The sequence below is a fragment of the Ruditapes philippinarum genome, unplaced genomic scaffold, assembly GCF_026571515.1.
Source record: "Ruditapes philippinarum isolate M1 unplaced genomic scaffold, ASM2657151v2 ctg5669_1_1_1_1, whole genome shotgun sequence".
Lineage (NCBI taxonomy): Eukaryota > Metazoa > Mollusca > Bivalvia > Venerida > Veneridae > Ruditapes > Ruditapes philippinarum.
Genome location: NW_026864298.1, coordinates 17,002 through 40,040, shown reverse-complemented (window position 1 = coordinate 40,040; position 23,039 = coordinate 17,002). Strand labels below are relative to the sequence as shown.

Sequence of the window (23,039 nt, the reverse complement as noted above, 5' to 3'; positions counted from 1 at the left end):
CATAAGAAAATGACAATGCTCTTTTGAATGAAACATTGGCTTGTCAACTTCTAGGAAATGTTTGTAAACCATGCCCATAAAAAAGTGCCCTGTCCTCGGGTCACTTGGTTTGCATTGCTTGAGTTGCTGATTTATAAATTTTACAACGATCTGATAGTATATGAAATTTCATAGATATATGTAATTCAGGGCTTATCTTTTTCCGAAATTATCACAAAATACAAGTACAATATTTGAAAGGCTTGTATATATGCATGGACTTGTAGTGACTGAAATCTAGTTTGCACAAATTGGGACAAGGTCAATATAGTCGAGAAATGAAGAAAAAAACTCGATTCGAAGTATGTTGTATATCCCGCTAAACGCATTACAATGTCAGTGCCTACCTTATTAACCCACTGAGTTAATAAATTTTCATTCCACGAGGTGTTCTTTTGTTGAACGATTCTAGATGTTCATGTCTGTAAGTAGGCTTGGAACCCAAACACGCGACTTTTCCTTGATTTTCAAGTAAATGATTTCTCGTAGATAGTGATTTTTACATGTTAATAATCAGTGGTATAAAAGAAGTGTATATTTGAGCAACATGAAGTTTTATTTATCAAAATATGCAGCGTCGCTTTGGGTGGAGACTCAATAAATTTCCGATCGGTTTCTTCGAATCATCTGTGCAAATTTAGGCGCAATTTAGCGGCAGCATTTATTTATTGATGTTGTGTTAGAATCGAAATAATATATACCACACATTGATTTTATCGCTCGATAAAATCACCGTTTGTCGTTCGGATGCGCATTATTATATCGCCCTCGTGATATAATTCCTCGCATCCGAACTCCAAACAGTGATTTTATTGAGCGATAAAATCACTGTTTGGGGTATATTATTTCTTAAACAATGCACTCAGAATTGCTACAACAATGCACTCAGAATATATATCTTTCCTAAATATCCTCTATGTAAAAATGTAGAAATACATTGCAACTTCCCGGATAGTCAGTATCCGATCTCATCACTGTCAGAATCAGCCGATCGTCAAATTCTTTCGTTGGGTCTTCCGGCATTTCCCCGCTGCTCTTCTGTCCATCCATCTAAATAGCACAGCAGATCAGTACGTATTATCTTACCGATTTTTTTGCAAAGTAACGTTACATAAACGTCTGTTGGTGAAATGACGTAAAATTAACGACGTCTGCCCACATGCTAGGAGTTAAAGGCATGCTATTCAGAAGCATGCTGACAATACGGAATACATGTCATATTTTATGCGCAGGGAAAGTTGTACTGTAAAAGTTAAAAACGAGATAAAAAGTGTTATTTAAAAATTGGATTTTGATTCTAAGCAGGTAAATTTACAAATGACCAAGGAGGATATCTGATAAATTTTATTAAGTTATGACGTCGGGTTTAAGACAAAATAATGTAGTACTTCTACGACATTTTGGGACAACCCTCGTATATTTATTAGCAAGGAAAGAGGTCTACTTAATTTTCTATATCTTTATTTGACTTTCTTTATCAATCACTAATGGCTTGAACAACAGAAGTGTGATAATGTTCTTTCTTGAGTGTACGTAAGTGGAAACGATAGATAAATTTCTGGATAAAAAACACTTTTATATAGTTTGCAATTTCGCACTTATTCTCCTGTTTAGTTGTATCAGACATTTTAGTTTATCTTTGATCTTCACAATTCTTAACGACTTCTTGTCTTTGACAGCTCAGTGGGAGACTTTCTTGCCATTACGCACATTGTTTTTTATTTTGATATGTTTTGATCTGTAAATCTTAAAAAAAAAAACACTTTATCTTAATGATTTATCATATGAGAGAAAACAAACAATTAAATGTTGCTAATCCTTTGAACATTAACTTTTGTGTAGACTTTATCTTTGACTATTTAAACGTTAACAGTTTCTACAAGCGCGTTAGTGTCCAGTTGCATGAGCACCATGTTTTTCTACGTTGCTACAGTGATTAGTCTTCTTTGCAATTTGTTCTGCATAATCTATGGACAGTATGCAGGTATTTATAACTTTATCATAAAATTTTCAAAAAATAAATTACTTACTTATTAAATAACGAAGTACTGTTGATGTGACTTTATCGCTATAGGCATTTGCAGTAAAAGTGACCAAATTAATGGTCTTTGCTGAATATCGTGTGACTGATATTAACTGTGTTTTCTGAGTTTAATAAAATGCTTACCGGTTTCTGTAAATCACCAGGGCAAATTCACAGTAAGAAATAATACTATTCTTATAATATGAAATATATGCAAATGTAAAATAGAGAAAATGAGAATCCCTAAAGAAAGCCCAAAAAGGCAAAATTGAAAATGTTGCAGACTCGGTTTGGATGAGCTTGTTCATGGACGGTAATGTCAAGTGCAAACTACCGTCCACGGCCCCTAGCACTGACTTAGCAGAATTCAACAGGTAAAATTTTGAATTTAGAAACATTTGCAGATGTGTTCATACGGTTTTGTCTATTGTAACAAATAAAGAATTCACAGTTTACATACATGTACATATATAAAAATAAGGTGGTGAAAGTAAAAAGAAGATAATTGCGAGAAAGAAAAAAACTGCGATTTATAGAAACCGGTCGGCAATTTAAATAGTATTATTAAGTGCATATAATTGCTTTTGGAGCATGTTAGATGCTTTTTGCCTTAAGAAGTGATTTTGTCACGATAGTAAATGCATACACTTTTTGTATGGAAGTCAAATACTAAATCGCCTAAACTCTACTAACTGCAAAAAAGCAACAGAAGCACATTTTGATAACTGCAACAGGATACAAAAAAGTTAAAAATATCTGGGGCATAATGATTTTTATTTTAAATAAAACATAACTATAAAAAAGAAATAAGTAAAATGAAGTCTGTTATCTGACTTCATTCGGTTTTGGGTAAATAGAAATTGTACGTTCCTGCATACCGATATAATAAGAAGCAATTATGTCCTTTCAGAAAGTGGCAGGTCTTTGTCAAATATGCGTGCAGAAATTTGCAATTGTTCATGCAACATTGATACACAGCCAATGTCAACTACGGTTACAGAAAGAATACCGCTTCCAACATACAAAACAACGACAGGTGACGTTGGTCCAATAAGCGGGAAAGATTGCGCATGCTCATGTGATATTGGAAATGTTCAACATACCCCAGAAGGAGCCGTTTCAATTGTGTCTCAAAATTGTAATTGCCGATGTAATTACACAATAAAGCCAGACAATCTTTGGCGTTGCGATTGTGATTATCACCCTGGAGGATGTAGAGTAGTTAGACCAGCCCCTGCTTATTACTCATGCAAGTGTTCCTATAAAGGTGCCTGGACATGTGGAGGTGATCTGGTTCTCTGCAAAAACTACAGCTCTCCTGTATGTCAAAACCCACAAACCGATCTTCAGTCATGTTTATATGGTGGAGGTGACTGCAATGGTTATAGAGACGCACAATGCGATTGCGATTATCACCCAGGGGGATGCCGGATCAGCAAAGCTGCTCCAAGTCATTCTGCTTGTAAGTGCATTTATAGAGGAGGCTGGACATGCGGGGGAGAGATAGTGCCATGTAGCGATGAAAATTCACAACTTTGCGCAAGTCCATCGACATCAGTTCAATCCTGTGTGCTTGGCGGCGGTGATTGTTCTGGATATGGGGACGCTAAATGTGACTGTGATTACCATCCTGGTGGGTGTTCGATATCAAAGGAACCACCTGCTAATACAGCGTGCCGATGTTCATATGTTGGCGGTTGGACATGTCGGGGGGACGTCGTCAGATGTCACAATGAATCTTCGCCTCACTGCAAATCTCCTTCGAAATCCCATCTAGCATGTATACAAGGTGCTGGTGATTGTGGCGGTTATCATACGGCTAAATGTGACTGTGACTATCACCCTGGTGGTTGCAGAATCAGCAAATCTGCTCCTGCGCACACTGCATGTAAATGTAAATACATGGGAGCTTGGATCTGTTCAGGGGAGATAGTTTCTTGCAAAAATGAAAATTCCCAGTATTGCCAAAACCCAGACTCGTCTATCTATTCCTGTACGGAAGGAGGCGGTGACTGTGACGGCTATGGTGACACCACATGTGATTGTGATTATCACCCTGGTGGATGTGCCATCAGTAAACCAGCTCCTCGAAATACAGCATGTCATTGTAGTTATAAGGGCGGTTGGACTTGTGGAGGAAGTGTAAAGCCATGCAGAGATTTCAACAATCCAAAGTGCAAAAACCCAGATAAATCGATTCAGGCATGCTTCCAAGGTAATGGCGACTGCGAAGGTTATCACAGTGCCCAGTGTGATTGCTGTTACCACTCTGGAGGTTGTAAAGTCTGCAAATCTCCCCCAGCAAATACAGCTTGTCACTGTAGTTACCATGGGTTTTGGACATGCGGCGGCGGCGTAAGGAGATGCATCAATGAGAATGCATACCGATGTCAACACCCAGACCATTCTCGGGATACCTGTTTGCAAGGAGGAGGCGATTGTGGCGGTTATTGAATAAATATCCAAGATTAAGACATTAATCTTTATTAGATAACTTCTTATAGTAAAGGTTAACTTGTCTCTCCTCGTTTCTTTCAAGAACCTGGAAAAAGAATTTAAGAGACTTTCTATCGTCTAATTAAAAATGAAACTATGAAAAATAAATTTATTTGAAAAACAATTATTTACTTTCAACATCTTTGTAATGTCAAAATGTTAAAGTAGTTATACTAACTTCGTTTGATTCTTAAGTATAGCAGTTTCAAAATATTGTCTTCTTGTTTTAAATGATTGATGCATAATATACCGACAGTGAGTTGACCATTTGCATATTTCTTAACAAAATGAATCAATAGTTATTATTTAAATAGAAGTGTAAATACATTTAGAATCCTGTACGACACGACCTTTGTCACATCTGGTATAATGCAGAAATGAAATACATAGCTATTATTTGATCCTATTTACACCCTTTTAAGATATCTGGGCAAAATTAGCTTTTATGAATGTTTTATAAATCAGCACTTGTATAGTCTGTCTGGCACAACTGTTTTAAGAGGACCACAAGGTAACGCCAAATATATAAGCACTGGACATTGTAGTTCTGGGGAGATATTTTAAACATGTTTAATGTATAAGTCTATGTACAAGTTGCCCCAAAACGGAGCCAATTTTGACCCCAATGGCATAATTTATGTAACTTTTGCAGAGGATCACACGGCAATGTTACATGCCAAATATCTGAGCTCAGTGCATGTTAGTTTCTGGAAACAAATATTTTCGCTCTTGAGACCTACTTGGGCATAAGACATTAATATATCTTTTGTAGATGGCCACACCTAAGATTTCAATATTTGAGATTTTTTTTCAAAGTCTACCATATGATTAAGAAATTGTTTAGAACTATGGATAATGCACCACGGAAATCTTGCTATTACAAAAGATCATTTTGCTCAGGTGAGCTACAAAGAAAGCAGTAATTTAAAATGTGATTAAATGACACACTTGACAACTTGCTTGTATAATTCTATTTTTGGAGGCCATGAATCAAACATATAGTTCATATTACACACAACTCACTGGTGGAGAGTGAGATACACCTAGATGCACTTCTTCCAGAACAACGACATTCAGCAAGTTATCTGAATTCGGGCCTTCTTTTGTAAAAAAATGTTTTATTTGCCTTATTTTGTAAATATGCCTTTGAAAACTGACCAACTTTGTAATGATACAGAATTGATATTTATGATATGTCAAAAACAAGGCCTTGATGGCTCTAAATCACTCGCCAGAGATACATTGCTAGGAAAGGTTACCATTCTCCAATGCAGCAGCAAGTAATTCGTGCTATTTCGTTACCACAGCAGCACCATTCATAAATTATTTGAAGAGGTCCGCTACCAGATGCTACATAACACTTTCCCAAATATCAAAATTCTGGAATCAAGACTAAATAATCTAATTGACTACCAGGGCAGGACCGATTTTGACTACAGGTCAACGATTTATATACCTTGTAGAGGACGAAAAGGCGACGCTACAAGTCAAATATTATGAAAATATTTTACTATATATAAATCTATCAGGGCCAGTTGTTATCAAGGGAGGGGCATAATTTAGATAACTTAAGGAGAGGTCGACAAGGCAATACCATATATACAAGCTCAAGGCGTTGTTTTTCCAAACCAGTTTTGTAATGAAACTCTATGTGTAAACTAAGTGATCCTCGGGCCAGGGCCTAATAATAAATCATTTGTAGGCGGACTACAAGGTGATGCTGGATGCTATATATCTAAGCTCTAGGCATTGTAGTTTAACACTGAAAGACTTACTATACAAGTCTATATAAATAAAACTTCCGGGGATTTTGTAGAGTACAAGGTGATGCCACATCCCCAACACCATAGATCTTAGCATTGTAGCTTGAGTCTTTTATTAGTTCATGTGACCTATTTATGCATCAGACTGACCAAATTTATATCAATTTTGAATGGACCACCTTTGGATTATTTGCTGGAAGTTTGGTCAAAGACCAACTCGTGGCTTAGAAGATGTTATTTATATAAATTGTTGAGAATGACAAACGCACTGCCATCAAAGAAAATAACCTGTGAGCACTTTGCACACAGGTGAGCAAATAAAAACACCAAGTATTAATTTTGTTAAAAATATTAGTTTATTCACTTGTTATAAATGTCATTATCAAACCATCATTGAACATATAAAAAAATACAATGAGAAATACGCAGATCCTTCCTAGATAACTTATTTTCATTATACTTCGAATGTTTAAGTTTCATAACAACAAGAGCTGTCACAGGAGACAGCGAAGCTCGACTAATGAAATACTGGACGCAGTAAGGAGGACAAAACTATGAAAGAAAAATCAATTATGTATAATTATGTATTAAGTTACTGTAAAAAATAACATTTGTTAACATAAATTCCAAGATCAAGGGGAATAATTCTAGAAATAGTCATGCTAGAGTTATGGACCTTGCCACACAACATTTGTGTAATGATAAGAAATATATATTTGAAGTTTGAAGTAGATACCTTAAAAAATAAAGAAGTTATTATATTTCTTAAAGAAAATCCTAAGTTCAAAGAGAGATAAAGCTGTAAATATTGCTTCAAGAGTTATAAACATTGTCACATAAAATGTAATTGATGATAAGGAATAAGTATTTGAAGTTTGAGGTAGATACCTTTAAAAATAAAAAAGTTAAAATAAAGAATAACATTTTTCTGGTAAATAAACTAAGTTTATGGGGAGATAATTCTTGCAATATTGGTGCTAGAGTTATGAACCTTGTCACATAAGATGTTGATGATGATAACGTAAATATAATTGAAGTATGAAGTTGATCACTTCAGAAATAAATAAGTTACAGTAAAAAATAATATTTTTTATGGAAAATTCTAAGTTCAAAGGGAGATAAATCTGAAAATATTGGTGCTAGAGTTATGAACCTTGTCACATAAGATGGGGATGGTGATAACATAAATATATTTGAAGTATGAGGTTGATCCCTTAAGAAATAAAGAAGAAACAGTAAGAAATAGTATTTTTTGAGGAAAATTCTAAGTTCAAGGGGAGATAAATCTGAAAATATTGGTGCTAGAGTTATGATCCTTGTCACATAAGATGGGGATGATGATAAGGTACATATATTTGAAGTATGAGGTTGATCCCTTAAGAAATAAAGAAGTATCAGTAAAAAATAGTATTTTTTAAGGAAAATTCTAAGTTCAAGGGGAGATAAATCTGAAAATATTGGTGCTAGAGTTATGAACCTTGTCACATGAGATGTGGTTGATGATAAGGAACATATATTTGAAGTTTGAAGTTGATACCTTAAGAAATGACAAAGTTATAGTGAAAAATATTTTACTGCACCAAAACTTTAATCTAAAATCTGGACGCGGACGCGGACGCGGACGCTGGGGCGAGTAGGACAGCTCTCCATATACTTCGTATAGTCGAGCTAAAAATTTAAGTAATTGTAATTTTCTTTTCTTTGTTATAGCTATGCTTAAATTCTTGAACAAAATCAGGAAACGTTAAGTCGGGAAACATTAAGTGAAGTGACATTTGAAAAATAAATGGAATGCATTCAGACATAAATAAAACATAGGAAAATGTGTTTCTCTCTCGCCCTTTTACATACTAGAAATGATATTGATTAGCCTTTGACACCAGTATACAGACAGGCTAGCCTGACCATCTGTACAGTCTGACCAGGCTCTATACTTATAGCAGCTCAATTTTTGTATTTTGATAAAGAAATCCTTCCCAACTTTGAATGGACTGATCCAAATTCAAAGCAGGGCAAATCCATTAAGTTTAAGGGCTCTGCTAAAAGTGGTATGTTTTATTCCTTTCTTTTTTAGATTTCATAGTTTTTAATTAAAAAAAAATATCATAATTAATCAATAAACCATTAAAAATATCAAAAATTAATTTGACCTACATAGATATTTTTAACCACAGAAATATAATTTCCAAATTAAGGCAAAGAACATATTTTTCACTTGTTTTTGTTTAAATTAGATTATTCAACTTAATAAATTGAATAATATAAGTTTTAACATTTATCTTTACCATTCACAAAGTATTTAATATAAAAATTTGTTAACATGATAGTTGAATGAGACAAAATTTGACTATTTTACATATCTTATATTCAACTGGTACAGCAAAAAGAGAGAAGAAAAATAAAAACAACAGAGAAATAACAATATACAAGTTAATATAAAACATGTTCACTTAACTAATTTGTATTTATTCATCGCTCAAAAAAAATCAAATGACTGAAAAATTACATAACATTATTTACCAATTTCTGATATGCATTAACATAAATAGCAACATATTATACCTTGTGCAGTGAATTTTCATTAGAAATCAAAATTAGCAATACATTGTAAATACAAATTTCTTTTCTTAGTTTTGTAAAATGAAGCCGAAACTACCTATAAAGTACATGTATTTGAAATACATGTATGTGAACTTAAATTCTAAGAATATTGTGACTAATTTATTCAGGGCAATTAAACATATAAATATCACATATAGAAATAAGGCAGCTATTTTTTTTTCTTCCTTTTCTCTCAATTACATTTTATACTATATATATATATTATGTGACTTTTGACTAGAATAAATCTGTTTATAAAACAGTTGAATCAGCCTTTGTTCAACAATGCTGAATAAAAGATTCTCAAAACAATACTAAACAAAGATTTTAGCCCTTATAAGTGCCAGCAGTAATAATAATTATGTCATATCTATGCCAGCAGTATAGAGCCAGGCCAGCCAGCTCCTCTGTGCAGTCTGACCAGGCTCTATACTGTTGGTAGCTCAATCTTTTTGTTATTGTGTTGCTAAATCTTCTAAAATTACTAATGGACAGTTAATGCAAAGCCGGTCAAATTCAATTCATAAATTGAGCAGAGTTATGGTTTAATTTGTAACAGTAAGATGTCAGTTCAACACATCACAGTTAAAACTGAATAAGTTTCAATAAATGAAATACCTCACTTGAATGTGTAGAGATATTTGTAATTGACAGTCTTGAATTCTAAGCATACATAACTTAAAAAAAAGACAACATTAAAAATGTTCATGACAGTTCACCTGAACCTATAATTTTATACATCTGGTCAATGTTTAACATATATTATGAGTTTTAAAGAGTAATTATCTTAATTAATTAAACATAAAACAAAAAATCTTGTATATCTTGCACCAAAATTATCATTATATTTGTATTCAGACTGGTCACATGTTTAATGAATATTATTGACTATTTACACCTTAACAGACAAAACCTCTTGTACAGTGTATATCAGGTTTGGTAAGAATGGGGTGATTGTAATGTTTACAGGAAAACTGTACTCTTAACTTGACAAGGGGGGGAGGGCAGGGCAGGGAAGTGTGCAATATTTATTTCCAAAGATACACAGCAAAATAAACACAAGAATATCAAGTAATATATAAAATAGTGACAAGAAGAAAACAAATATAGAAATCTGCCTTAATTAAAATGCAACCTAGAACAGTTACTGTCCTATATAAAATGGCACTGCACTGCTCCCTAATTTGAGCACAAAATTCAGCACTTGTTTAAACAAAGTCAACTAACATTTGTACAAACTGTTTAGAATAATATTGTAAAATATCTTGATGACTTTATATCGCTCTCCTACTGAAGTTCTAGAAATTAAGACTTCTATCAATATTTAATCTTCAAAACTAATTTTATGATTTAAATGGAAAACTAATATGGCTGTTTTAATTTTTTTCAAAAATCATAGAAAAAAATCTACGTTTGCAACAATTTTTTTTATATAAGAGCAATATTTAGTTTTCATAATACAAATAATAATGAAGAATATGTAAATCAGAATGTTTCAATATCTAGAAATACTGAAAAATGACAGTCTATAGCACCTTTATTTAAAGCTGTTTTTTCTATAATAAGTATATTATGAACACAAAAATACATCATCCAGCTCCAAAACAATATACGAGTTACCCCTCCATTGCTGGTAACAAATAAATTTACCCCATGTGACCAGTGTAGACCAAGGTATAGTCATGTAGGGCCGTCCTATTATGGTCTGCACTGTTTGCTATTCGTAAAGTATTTATTTTGAAATTTTCCCTAAATATGATGAATGGTTTTGTCCATATTGAAGTATGGATAAGTCCATTTAGGATATTGAGGGATAAACTGTAAATGTTTAAAATGTCAATCAGGGATAAACTGCTAATGTTTAAAATGTCAATCAAGCAGAAATTCAGATCACATAAATGCTTAATTACAGATAAAATTCCTACAGTTTTATAACACCTAATGTTAGTATATCCTGATTCCCTGTGTTAATTAGGTTAAAATGTTAAAATCAAAAACTTAACTTGAAAAAAAAAATCTCTGTTTACTTGGACTTTACAAAAGAATTTCTGTCTTCTTACCAAATTATTAAAGAAATGGTTCACCAATATGCATTTTCCTTTGCAATAAAATAATAAAAATAGAAATTAACAATTTTTTAAAAACAACAACATTTTTAGCCTTTTAATTGAAGATGAATAAAATTAAAACAACAGTCTTAAAAAATCAGGTAACAATAGCATATGGCTTACATACCATGTCATGTGGTCTTATATTTTGATTTTTTTTTCTTTCCCTTCCCTCATTAAAAAACTAAAATATTTCTTTTTAAAATCTCTTCTACCAACACAAATATGTATAAGAATTCCTTGTACCACTGGGACAATATTTCTATGCTAATGGCTGCTGTGGTTTCTGTTGATCGTGACCTTGAAACTTGAGTGTGTCCTGACCTTGACCTTGTTGTTGACCTTGAGCATTTTGTTGTGGAATCTTGTTATCTCCTGGTGGCATGCCTACAAAAAAGAAATGGAATTATTACTATAAAAATTCAAATGATAGCTTTCAGACGTTACTTGCCAGATAGGATAATTCTTTTAAATCTTCTACATACAATTTACAAAATTAAATGAAAAGAATAAAACAAGTTTGGTGGCGCCAAAAGTTTTTTCCACTTAAAATATCTATGTTATATTCTAAGATCCTTCAAACTTAAAATAAATTATATGTTACAATTTTCCTTTTGCCTATATGTATGTTTGTAACTACAGCAGACACCTTAAAGCTATGAAAATTTCAAGTAAGTTACAAATTTCAACATGTCAAACAAATACATTATACATCCATTTTTAAGTAATATTATTACATTGTACATGTATATACAAAGTTAAAATGTATATACAAAGTTAAAAATCAATACAGTTAATCATCTATTTAATAAATCTTTATCACAAATGTTAATATTTCTCAAATGTAAAGCACAAATCATTGTTAAAATGCGAGTTTCTTACAGAGGGTACCGATGGCTTTAGTGGTACAGATATCTGCTTATCAACCAAGGTATACTGGGTTTGAGCTATACTAGGGATATTGTACATCAGAACAAAATAGGTTTGGGTAGTTACATAGAAAGGGCTATATCCTTTAACTATGGAAAGTTTTATTGATACACATATATTATCAAATTTTGAAGCACAGAACATTATAGTCCTATGCAAAGTAAAAACATAAAGCACTTAAAAATAAAATTACAATTTGTAAATATATACACCTGGAAATAAGTTAAACACACCCCTAATATCCAGGTGTATATATGCAAATTATTTTTCTCAAATTTGTACCATCTACCATAGATCTTTTTCAATTTTCTTTTAAATGTTAAATAACTTTAATGATGACTGATATTGAAGAAAAGAAATAAGTAATGCATCACACTTGAAGTACCCATATAAACCATAAAATAAATAACCAGAAATCTGAGTTTTTATTGATAAAAATCCATAATAAACATAGACATCTACTAGCGTAACTACTCTAAATACAAAAACAGAAGGTCTCTTGTAGATAAATTGTAAATTATGTGCTGGAATTAAGGGTGTCACTCAACAATCTATTACTTCTACAAACAGTGTTATTCAATTGCAGCAGTGAAGTTCATAATTGAAATGTCACACAGTGCACACATTTACAGCATACTCCACCAAGTCATATCACACTGGCAATAACATGTCTGATCAGAGATCATCAAGACCAAGCATAAAGTAGTAGAGACTGTCAAGGTCAATCTCCAAATCTAAACTTTTAAATCTCCATCAATATCAATAAAACATTACAATAATTATATAATTTCTTATTATTCTGAAGAAAAAAATCAAACAAAATAAAGACAACAATAGTGGCAAACAATCTGATAGCATATCTTGTCTTAACCTATGGATTTTAAATTAGTAATGACTGAATTTTTGCCATGGTGATTATCCTTCTTTAATAGAATAGTTCAAAAAGCTAAAACTTCTTTAGCAGAAATTTACAGCCTAGTAAAGTTTTTACAACTTAACTTGTGTCCAACTAACCTGACAATTACTTTATTATGAATAACAAAGTCATTGAAAGTCTCAAAATCAAAATAATAAAAAAAAACTAACATAAATCAATGCAAGATTAAGAAAAATGAGTATAATCTGTATAAGAAATAAAGGAAGGTAAGGGCAGGAGAGGGAGGCATATTAAAGCTATATAAGGGTTATTTACACTCCTCACTTACCATCAGCTATATTTTGTCCCTGTCTCTGAGGTGAAGCTCTACCCAATGGCACTACATTAATCTCATCTGCATTTTTATCTAAATTTTGCCCCTGAACATTTCCCCCCTGAGTATCTATTTGTTGACCTTGACCTTGATTAGGATCTTGTTGACCCTGACCTACATTAGGATCTTGTTGACCCTGATTAGGAACTTGTTGGCCCTGACCTTGATTTAGCCCAGTATTTTCTGCATGAGCCCCAGAATCAGCTTTTTGAGGTTGCTGACCCTGAGAATCTTGCACAATATTTTGAACTTGAACCCCTTGGGCTTGACCTTGACCATCAGAGACAGGGGCAGCTTCATTGGCTGCAGCACCAACAACTTGAATGTTCTGGTCTGAAAATTTTAACCAAGCAAACATGCATATAATAGGAATAAGGTTTACTTTGCAATCAAACTAAATGACTTCATTACAACACACTATCATGCTGACAAGACAATATATATCATGCATTAAACAGCTTTATAGTATCATTCTAAATTTCTATATTGCCCATTATCTTTATCTTTATTTTGTAAAACTATATGAGCCACTGACTACCAACCTTGACCCATATTAATATCAACTGGAGGAGGACGTGGAATACCACGACCTTGACCTTGTGGGACTTGACCTTGACCCATACTAGGTGGTCCACCCGGCATCTGTCCCTGACCAGCACCTTGGTGTCCTGGCATTTGAGCTTGGCCCATTCCAGGTGGTGCTCCATGCATTTGACCTTGACCCACTGGTGCTTGACCTTGCATTTGACCCATTTGTTTCATTTGTTGTTGCTGTTCATGTTGCTGAAACTGCTGTTGTTGGCCATGTTGCTGGAATTGTTGCTGCTGTTGTTGCTGAAATTGTTGTTGCTGCTGATGTTGTTGGAATTGTTGTTGCTGTTGCTGCTGCTGATGATGCATTTCCTGTGGTGGCATTCCTTTTTTAACAAAATAAAAGTCAAAGTAAACCATCACCATGAAATCATTCATATCCATAACAAAAAGAAATCCAAAAGAAATTAAACCTATTTAAATATAAACAGTTCAAAAAAGAAGACATGCATCCCTCTAAGAGAAATTGGCCACTTTATTCAGCAGAACCACTGATCAATTTAACATAAAAAATAATCCAGAGCTCAATCAAAACTTTTTACTTGCATTAATCTAATGACTTTTTTAATTTAACATTTTTTTCATAATTACAAAAAGAGGGCCATGATGGCCCTGAGGTCGCTCACCTGTATATAGGCCCCCCAACCCCCCCCCCCCAAATGTTGCAGGGCCAATTTAACCAAAGGGCTTTTATTTGCACAAACTTGTAGACACCCATAAGAAGATGTTTCATGCTAAACATCTAAGCTCTAGCTCATTGGGCTTTTTTAAAGAAGATTTTTTTTAAGTTTTTACTATACACATATAGTTTAAAACCATGACACCCCTGGGGCCGGGCCCAGTTTTGACCCCAGGGGTTTTATTTGAACAAAACTTTGTAGACACTTACTAGAAGATGTTTCATGCTTAATATCTAAACTCTAGCTATTTTGAGTTTTTTCAAAGAAGATTTTTAAGTTTTTGCTATTACACATATAAAAAATCAATGACCCCCGGGGCGGAGCCAATTTTGACCCCAGGTCTTTTATTTAAACAAACTTTGTAGACACTCACTAAAGATGTTTCATGCTTAATATCTTAACTCTAGCTATTTGGGTTTTTCAAAAGAAGATTTTTTTAAGTTTTTGCTATACACATATAAGGAAAATCAATGACCCCCGGGGCGGTGCCATTTTGACCCCAGGGCTTTTATTTGAAACAAACTTGGTAGACACCTATTAGAACATGTTTCATGCTAAATATCTTAGCCATAGCTCTTTGAGTTCTTATAAAAGAAGATTTTTTAAGTTTTTTACTATATGCATATAGGGAAAATCAATGACCCCGGGGGCGGGGCCAATTTTGACCCCAGGGCTTTTATTTGAACAAACTTGGTAGACACTTATTAGAACATGTTTCATGCTAAATATCTTAGCTCTAACTCTTTTGGTTCTTTAAAAGAAGATTTTTTAAGTTTTTACTATATGCATATAGGGAAAATCAATGACCCCCTGGGGCGGTGCCAATTTTGACCCAGGGCTTTTATTTGAACAAACTTGGTAGACACCTATTAGAACATGTTTGATGCTCAAATATCTTAGCCATAGCTCTTTGAGGTTCTTTAAAAGAAGATTTTTTTTTAGTTTTTACTATATGCATATAGGGAAAATCAATGACCCCCCGGGGCGGGGCCAATTTTGACCCCAGGGCTTTTATTTGAACAAACTTGGTAGACACTCACTAGAAGATGTTTCATGCCAAATATCTAAGCTCTAGCTCTTATGGTTTTTTAAAAGAAGATATTTAAAGTTTTTTCTTTCGGTTGCCATGGCAACCAGAGTTCTGCATGGAATTAAATTCTTTGAACAATTTTTAAAGGTGACCACCAAAGGAACATTCCTGTGAAGTTTGGATGAAATTGGCTTAGTGGTTTATGAGGAGATGTCATTTAAAGAAAAAGTTTACGGACGACGGACGGACGGACGGACGGACGGACGCCGGACGAAAAGCGATCACAAAAGCTCACCCTGTCACTTTGTGACAGGTGAGCTAAAAAATCCATCCCTAATATCCATACACAGGTAAAGTGCTATGTATAGTCTGTTTCCTAGATACTGCAGAGATATTAAGTTATTTTCAACTTATACAGTAAATGCTATGATCTGATGTAAAATCATCTAAAAAACAAAAAATATTTCAACACTTTTATAGTTTCAAATTGCAAAGAAAAAAAGACAATAATAATGCTCCCAGATGTTGTGTAGACAAAGCAAACAACATGTTTATCAAACAGGATGTAAAGGAATCCCACAAAGGTACTGGTTTATGATGTGTTGAGAGGGGTTTATGTGAAAAGCTTACCTTGACCACCTTGTGGCATCTGCATGTGTTGTACATTAGGATCCTGTCCCACTGGCTGAAAATACATTAATACAACACCAATTAATTTCTATCATTTCTTGACCAAATACTCTTGTCAAAATTTTATTTCTTTAAATAGTCCAAAAATAAATATTTTTCTGAAACAGTACATTATTTATTACTTGAATATTTGTTTAGCATTTTCTGCGATGGTAGATATATGGTGCCACTATCTGCAGTCCATGTTTTTGTAACCACTTTAAAGGTCATATGGCAATTTTCCAGCTTTATTTGTTGAGGGTAACTTAAGTGCCCCTCTTTTATTATTTGAGGCATGACTAAATAGATCTACATGTATATTAACAATACAATGTAAGAACATCTTGGCAAATTGGTTGACTACTACATTCCCACAATATAAGACAACATTAGACACAGGAGTTTCTAAAATAAATATTCCTGAAGGTCAAAGGAACATCAATCATCCCTCTGTGAACTGACTTCAAACAATGTTGATTCATCTCTACTATTGGGTTACTCAAGCAAGTAGAACAAAAAATTGTTCAAATAACTATAGACTTATTCTCAATCAATCACTAAATTTGAGTATCTAAAATACTTACAACCATGCCTGGTTGAGCCAAGTTTGGGTCTAAACCTTGTGCCCTCATTTTAGCCTCATGTTCCTGTAACATTTGCTCGTATCTTTGATATTCTTCATCAGTAAAGTTCTGCTCCTCATCTACAGTCTGTTAAATATATAATGCATGCTCATGTTAAACGATCAGTTACAAATACAAGAGCTGACGGTAGGGCAGTGCGCTCCACTATCTTTCAGTTCTTGATAGTAAAACAAGTTGCAAAAAAGGGCCATAATTCTGTCAAAATTCATTAGATTTATTGCCCTTGGACAGTGACCTCCTATTGTGCTTTCAAGTGTGAACTCATTCACACTCATTTAGTTCAGTGTGAATACATGTACAATAGCTCTCCCTATTCTTTGAATACTCAAGCTAAAAATAAAAGATCCAATCCTCTCCAAAGTTTAATTAAAAAATACTTGAGAGTACTGAAAAAAGGATTTAATAAAACTAATTATTGAATGTTTTATTTCTTAGCCTACTGGCGGCGTCTGAATTTACGCATGTGACCAGTGCCGTCTGCTCATGGTTTGTACTGCCTGCTATTCAGTCAGTGCATATATTGGAAATTTTTCAATAAAAATGATACATGGTCTTATTGAAATTGAAAGACAGACATGTTTATGTTATATATAGTGGAAAGGGTAAATATCAATCTTGGTAAAGCATTCTAACCTTCCATCCTTCGTCTTTTTGAAACTCTTGTGAAGCTGTGTACTTGAGGAACTCCTCTAAGCTGATGAGACGATCTCCGTCCGAATCTAGTTCACCGAAAACATGTTCCCTCATACGTGCCATATCCTCATACCGTTCTCTCATATCATCCTCTGGAAGATTTGGGTCGTAAACCTGATCCAACTGGATACATGGCAAAAAAGATTTGGTTTTATTGAAGCAATGAATTTCATAGCTTTTTCACAGAAAACAAATGTTTCACAATGACGACAAAAAATCTAAATTTGACAAAGGGAATATATGAAATTATTGAAGGTATACTGCATAAACAAAGATTTATTTTTCTGATACACATAGTGTTTGGTATTTAAAATTGCCTGCTTCAAGGTAAGAAAGAAACTACTAGCTTGCTGTTAAAGGGTGTATCTCTCTTTAACACTGAATGTTCCTTTTATTACAGTCTAGCACATTCAAGCCTGTAATATATTATAGGAATTATCAAGCAAAATATTTTTTCACAAGCTGATAATTATGAGAGGTTTTAAATGTAACACTGTACACTCGAAAAACCTACGGCTAATTGTCACTTTAATAAGGGAGCAAACTCTCACCTTCAGAAATATCACACTTTTTATATAGCAAACATATTTACCTCCTTTTGGAAGAGTGCTTCCACTTCATCCTGGTCTAAGAAACCATTACCATCTATATCTGTTTGAAAAACAAAATGTAATGATGAGCCTTTCAAAAGTTACAATATTTATATCTAACAATAACAATGTTTTCCTTGCAAATCTGATTCAATTTTTATTCATTTGAAATTTTTAGTATGTCTTTTTGGCATTTGCCATTTTGATTTTTTTATGCTTATTTTCACTATCTGAAATTAGTTTAAATCAATATGAATTATTTTTGTAAGATGACCATTTTGTGCATGGTATTTTATAAAGCAGCTATTAAACTAATAAGTTACAGTAATACAACATATAACTACAGTACAGCATCAATAATTAAAGCATATAACCAATTAATTTTAAGCATAGCAGAGTGCTTGTTACTTTCTTCATGTGAAACAAAAATTGTTTTCCATTTTCATAATGATACTTGTTATGCCTTCCTTTTAAGAGAAATTATGAAAATTTGACAAAGAATGTTTAGTTTATTAACTGTACATGCCATAATGTCCAAAATGTCTGTGATTGCCATGGTATTGTCCCAGAAATTGGACAACTGTCATGGAGACATTCCAGAGATTTAATCTTTTATCTATTTAAACTAAAGAAAATGGCAAAGTGTCTGTACTTAACAAAGACATGTCCTTTTCCTTGACTCAGAGAATATAAAACCCTTTATACATTAGAAAAGAACAATAAACTGCCAATTATATTTAACATTTTGTCTTGGTTTTTTTATCAAAATATTTGTGGGAAAATATCTGTAAACTAGGTTGCTTGACACTATAGAAATATAGGGATGAGAATCATAAATCATAAGATTCTTTACTGATCAAGACAAACCACCATCCCCTCTAAACCCACATGTAAGGTGTCCTTATAAACAGTCTAAAAATTATGGCATGTATGCATTTTTGGGTCAAGAAGGTATTTCAATATTTCCAAAAACCTTGTTAAGATGTATATTGCATTTAAAAATGACTTTTTATCATAGAAGGAAGAGTAAAGATTAAAATTGTCAGCAGACAGACAGAAGCACAGAAAGATAGGACAGAAACAATATGGCATGTTCTATTGATTTAATATTAATCACTTATTATCATAAATAAACATGTAAGAAAAAATTAATACTTTGGATTAAAATTTACCCACATATTATTAGTAAGGTATATCAGTGTATATTAGGATAATGGTTTAGTGGATGAAACAAATAGATTGTAAATAATATTTCCCATTCCATAAAAATGTGGTACAGTTTAATTCCGTTTGCTCAAACTCGGATCGCTGGAATACCTCCTTACGCTCGAACTCATCGCCCAGTCCTGAACCTGATCTATGGTCCCTTCGGCAGAAACATAGTTAAAATCACCCCGTTTCAGTCGAACACAAAAAGACAACAAAAGTTGTGGGTCAACATGTTCTAAATAAGTGACAGCCGGCGACACATATTTTTAACACCTCGTGATCGTGATAAAGGCAATTAAGGTTTATTCATACAAAATTAGAGATGTTGTAACCGATTTGTTTGTTATGATAATGTTGTTTATTTATTTGCTGTCTTTAGTAAATAACTCGTGAAATGTGCAAGTCAATAAATAGATGATGTTTACCCGGACGGCTTTAATTACAGCAGTGATGCAAGTAACGTGAATATCTATAGAATGATACTTGCTATAGAATGATACTTGTATGTGTGTTTATTTTAGTAAATGACTACAAATAAATGCTGCTGTTAAATGTTTTTTAATATTAAAATTAATTTTATCCCATAATAAACATATAAATATATTTTGAATATTGTTCAACAAGATTAGAAAATGATTGCCTAATCGAACTCAACCATTTACAATATGCATGCAGTGTACCGTCAATACTCATTTGAAAACGAACACTGGGATAATAATTCTTAATATTAAAAAGAAATGACGTATCCGCGCACTGATGTACTAGCAAATAATTTACAATTCAACTGATGTAAGCTGGAAAACCTCTAGGCCTTTGTCATACGTGATAATAGTTCAACCTCGGTTGGCTCAAACTACCGATCTCTCGAACAAATTTGCACAGACCCTCCGAGTTCGAGCGAACGAATTTCGACTGTATTTTACTTTGAAAAGTGATTTTTTTTAAAACCTAATGTCAACTAAAATTTACACAAACAGATATCTAATGCACATGTTCATGTGGATAGTAGTCACTGCAAACATATTCAGGGCACAAGTTTTGAGAATAATTGGATATATTTTTCCAGTTATATGCTGCTTTCTTTGGATAGGAAAACAAGTAAAGTATTCTGCCAATATGATTCAGCTTTTAAGTTTTATTATTATCATGATGTAAAACAGATGTCACTTGTCAACCTATCCAAAAAGCTCGCACTAAAATTATAGTTCAGGTGAAATAAATATATAACATAGCAAAATATTAAAAGATACAAAAAGCCATTGTGCAAAGCCTTCATATTTTTATATCCTCTTTTCCGACATAAGCAGGATCCATGTGTACATTACCATGTAACTTGAAGAAGGTCTTTGGGTCAAAGTCTTGCCTATCCATGTGGTCAGTCTGCTCCCAGACTCCCTCGAGCTGAGCCTTGCTTCCCTGTAATAATCCCATATATAAACATTCATTAAAACTAAGTGTACATAGCATTGTCACATACCATGCATTTTGAAGAAGGTCTTAGGATCAAAGTCACTGGCATCCATATGGTCAGTTTTCTCCCATACATCTTCCAATTGATCCTTGCTGCCCTGTAATATATAATGGTACCCCTACACCAACCCTTTCACCCAAATATAACAGATAAACCATTTTATATCTTAACTTACATTTGGTTAAGTTTGTCTAAATTTAAAACACTGCAAACTCAGTTCCATTAAGTTTAACATTTAAAATTCTTATTAGGTTTATATCTAACATTCATTTTTGTAACCAATCTTTGTTCAATGATGTAGAAATAGGAGTCTCCAACATAAAAGTAGAAATACCCTGCTGGAATAGAAAGTTATTAGCTTTTTACCACCAGTATAGAGCCAGGTCAGCTTGTACAGCCATGCAGTCTGACAAGGCCCTACACTTTAGCAGATCAATTTTAATTTTTCATCTTGATATCCCAAAAATCAATAAATGATAGTTTCAAACATTGAAGCTAGACAAGTCCATTTTTGAAATTCAGTAGGTAAGCTCTTAATTGAATACGACTCTTATAATAGTCTAGGAAATGGTTAAACACAAAATAGTATCTTTCACTGACACGGAAATTTTACCCTCCTACAACACCCCTTATTCCCACACCACCATAAAAAAACATTTCTCATTCTGCAAGAATACTACAAGCCATTGTCTGACTATTTAGACCTCCATTTAAAATTGAACCCAAACAATGGGAAGCTCCCTGCCTTCCCAACAATTTCCCAACAATTTCAAGTAAATTTCCTTTCATTCTGTCAAAATGTATGTACAAATACTATCATACAATTTGTCATCCGGTGATTCAACTCCAGCAGTTACAATCCCAATCAGCATGTCCTCAAAACTTCCCCCCCCCCCATCAAAACCTTAGCCGGAGGTCCTAATATTATTATTTTTTATTCCCCTTTGACAAATACCCAGATTGTAACAGTTTTATTCTTCAGCATCACTGTAGACTATGACTCATTTTCCCCCTCGACAAAACAAAAGCCTTTCCCTTTTATCATTACAATTAATAAGCATTTTATCACTAGGCATTTCCCAAATTATCATGTCAAAGCATATTTATTTTTCTTACAACGATAAAGCATTTTTCCTAATTGCAAAGATAAAGCATTGATGATAAAACATTGTCTTTCCCCTGACAAAGAAAAAACTTACAGGGTGGTGAACTTTAGGGTGCTCTTCGTGACGTTTCTTCATTCTTTCATATTCCTCTTCTCGTTGTTTTCTATGTTCTTCATCCAGATTTTTTAATTCTTCCCTTCTTTGATGCTCCTTCTCCATCTCATATGTTTTGAATTCTCCGCGACGTCTTTTATCTATCTCATCTAAATCACTTGTAGCCTAAAAGAGCAGAACAATACTTTATATTATATGATGTATTTCTGATACAATTCCTTACTGTCTAATTAAATTCACAATATCAGGTAAAGACATGCGTCAACCTTCAGTTTTTTTTGTTGTTGTTGTTTTACGGCCTTCTAACACAGTTTAGGTCATATGGCGCCAAAACAGGAAAGATGATTTTTGCTGACCTTGAGTGTTACTAACTTCAAAGCAACACCAGGGGTAAAAACCACCCCACATGCTGGAGCTAAGAGATGCACAGACTGCAGTTGCTCAAACCCATTTAGTTCCCTCTTAACTCCTTTGTAATAATCATTTAGGTATCTATGAACAACCTATGGAGTACCAGCCATAGCAAGAAAGAAATATTGAAGAAATAAAAATATTTAACAGCCCCAATGGGATCAACTAAAACTGAAGAGAATAAAGTAACTTAGTCTTTATTTTTCTTGCTATATATTCTTTTATTTCACTTGTGTATATCAACTTAAACCCCTAATTCAAAAATGTTACCATACCAACAATCACACTTACATATCAATAAAATCTTCTTTTTCTAACATGGAAGACTCGTACTCCAGTTGTGAGACTGTCGGACAAACTATACGGGGAAGTGAAAGTTTGATCCCTATATACTTCAAGAACTTTTATAATAGTCTTTTAAATAAGACTTTAACCCAAAGTATCATGTACATGTTTGACCATCACACATTCAGTAATCTATTAATGGTGTGTAGAATCACATATTTGATTTAACATCTTATTAAAAACTGTTCTGTAGGGGACTCTCCTGGCAGAGGCACCTGTATAAGTTATTTATTGTAAATAAATGCATACACACAAACATTATCGTATTTTGAATTA

The 23,039-nt window shown here is 33.4% G+C and overlaps 2 protein-coding genes across 9 annotated transcripts in view; one reads left to right on the top strand and one right to left on the bottom strand.

Annotated features, from left to right (window-relative positions):
• Positions 1 to 1,934: 1,934 nt before the first annotated feature.
• On the top strand, positions 1,935 to 4,682 carry LOC132725112 (low-density lipoprotein receptor-related protein 4-like). Its single transcript, XM_060710178.1, has 2 exons — positions 1,935 to 2,023; positions 2,973 to 4,682. Exons 1-2 carry the CDS (start codon positions 1,942 to 1,944, stop codon positions 4,514 to 4,516), a joined length of 1,626 nt encoding a protein of 541 aa, XP_060566161.1. The 5' UTR covers positions 1,935 to 1,941; the 3' UTR covers positions 4,517 to 4,682.
• Positions 4,683 to 6,658: 1,976 nt separating this feature from the next.
• LOC132725110 (nucleobindin-2-like) overlaps positions 6,659 to 23,039 on the bottom strand; it is a 31,652-nt gene continuing 15,271 nt past the window's right edge. For 5 of the 8 annotated variants that reach the window (XM_060710169.1, XM_060710173.1, XM_060710171.1 and 2 more), the window contains exons 6-14: positions 21,987 to 22,172; positions 20,794 to 20,884; positions 18,110 to 18,168; positions 17,458 to 17,640; positions 16,765 to 16,890; positions 16,142 to 16,196; positions 13,753 to 14,127; positions 13,166 to 13,543; positions 6,659 to 11,417 (exon numbers count right to left, since the gene is read on the bottom strand). In XM_060710169.1, the coding sequence (XP_060566152.1) occupies positions 11,293 to 11,417; positions 13,166 to 13,543; positions 13,753 to 14,127; positions 16,142 to 16,196; positions 16,765 to 16,890; positions 17,458 to 17,640; positions 18,110 to 18,168; positions 20,794 to 20,884; positions 21,987 to 22,172 (1,578 nt within the window). In that variant the 3' untranslated portion in view covers positions 6,659 to 11,292. Of the gene's footprint in view, positions 11,418 to 13,165; positions 13,544 to 13,752; positions 14,128 to 16,141; positions 16,197 to 16,764; positions 16,891 to 17,457; positions 17,641 to 18,109; positions 18,169 to 20,641; positions 20,733 to 20,793; positions 20,885 to 21,986; positions 22,173 to 23,039 lie in introns of all 8 variants that reach the window. The other 3 variants (XM_060710170.1, XM_060710177.1, XM_060710176.1) reach the window with 2 other exon arrangements.

Excerpts from the sequence above, each read along its gene's own strand:
- LOC132725112 (XM_060710178.1), top strand. The coding sequence starts at position 1,942 with ATGAGCACCATGTTTTTCTACGTTGCTACAGTGATTAGTCTTCTTTGC. Across the intron at positions 2,024-2,972 it reads AATCTATGGACAGTATGCAG|AAAGTGGCAGGTCTTTGTCA; the intron begins GTATTTATAACT and ends ATGTCCTTTCAG.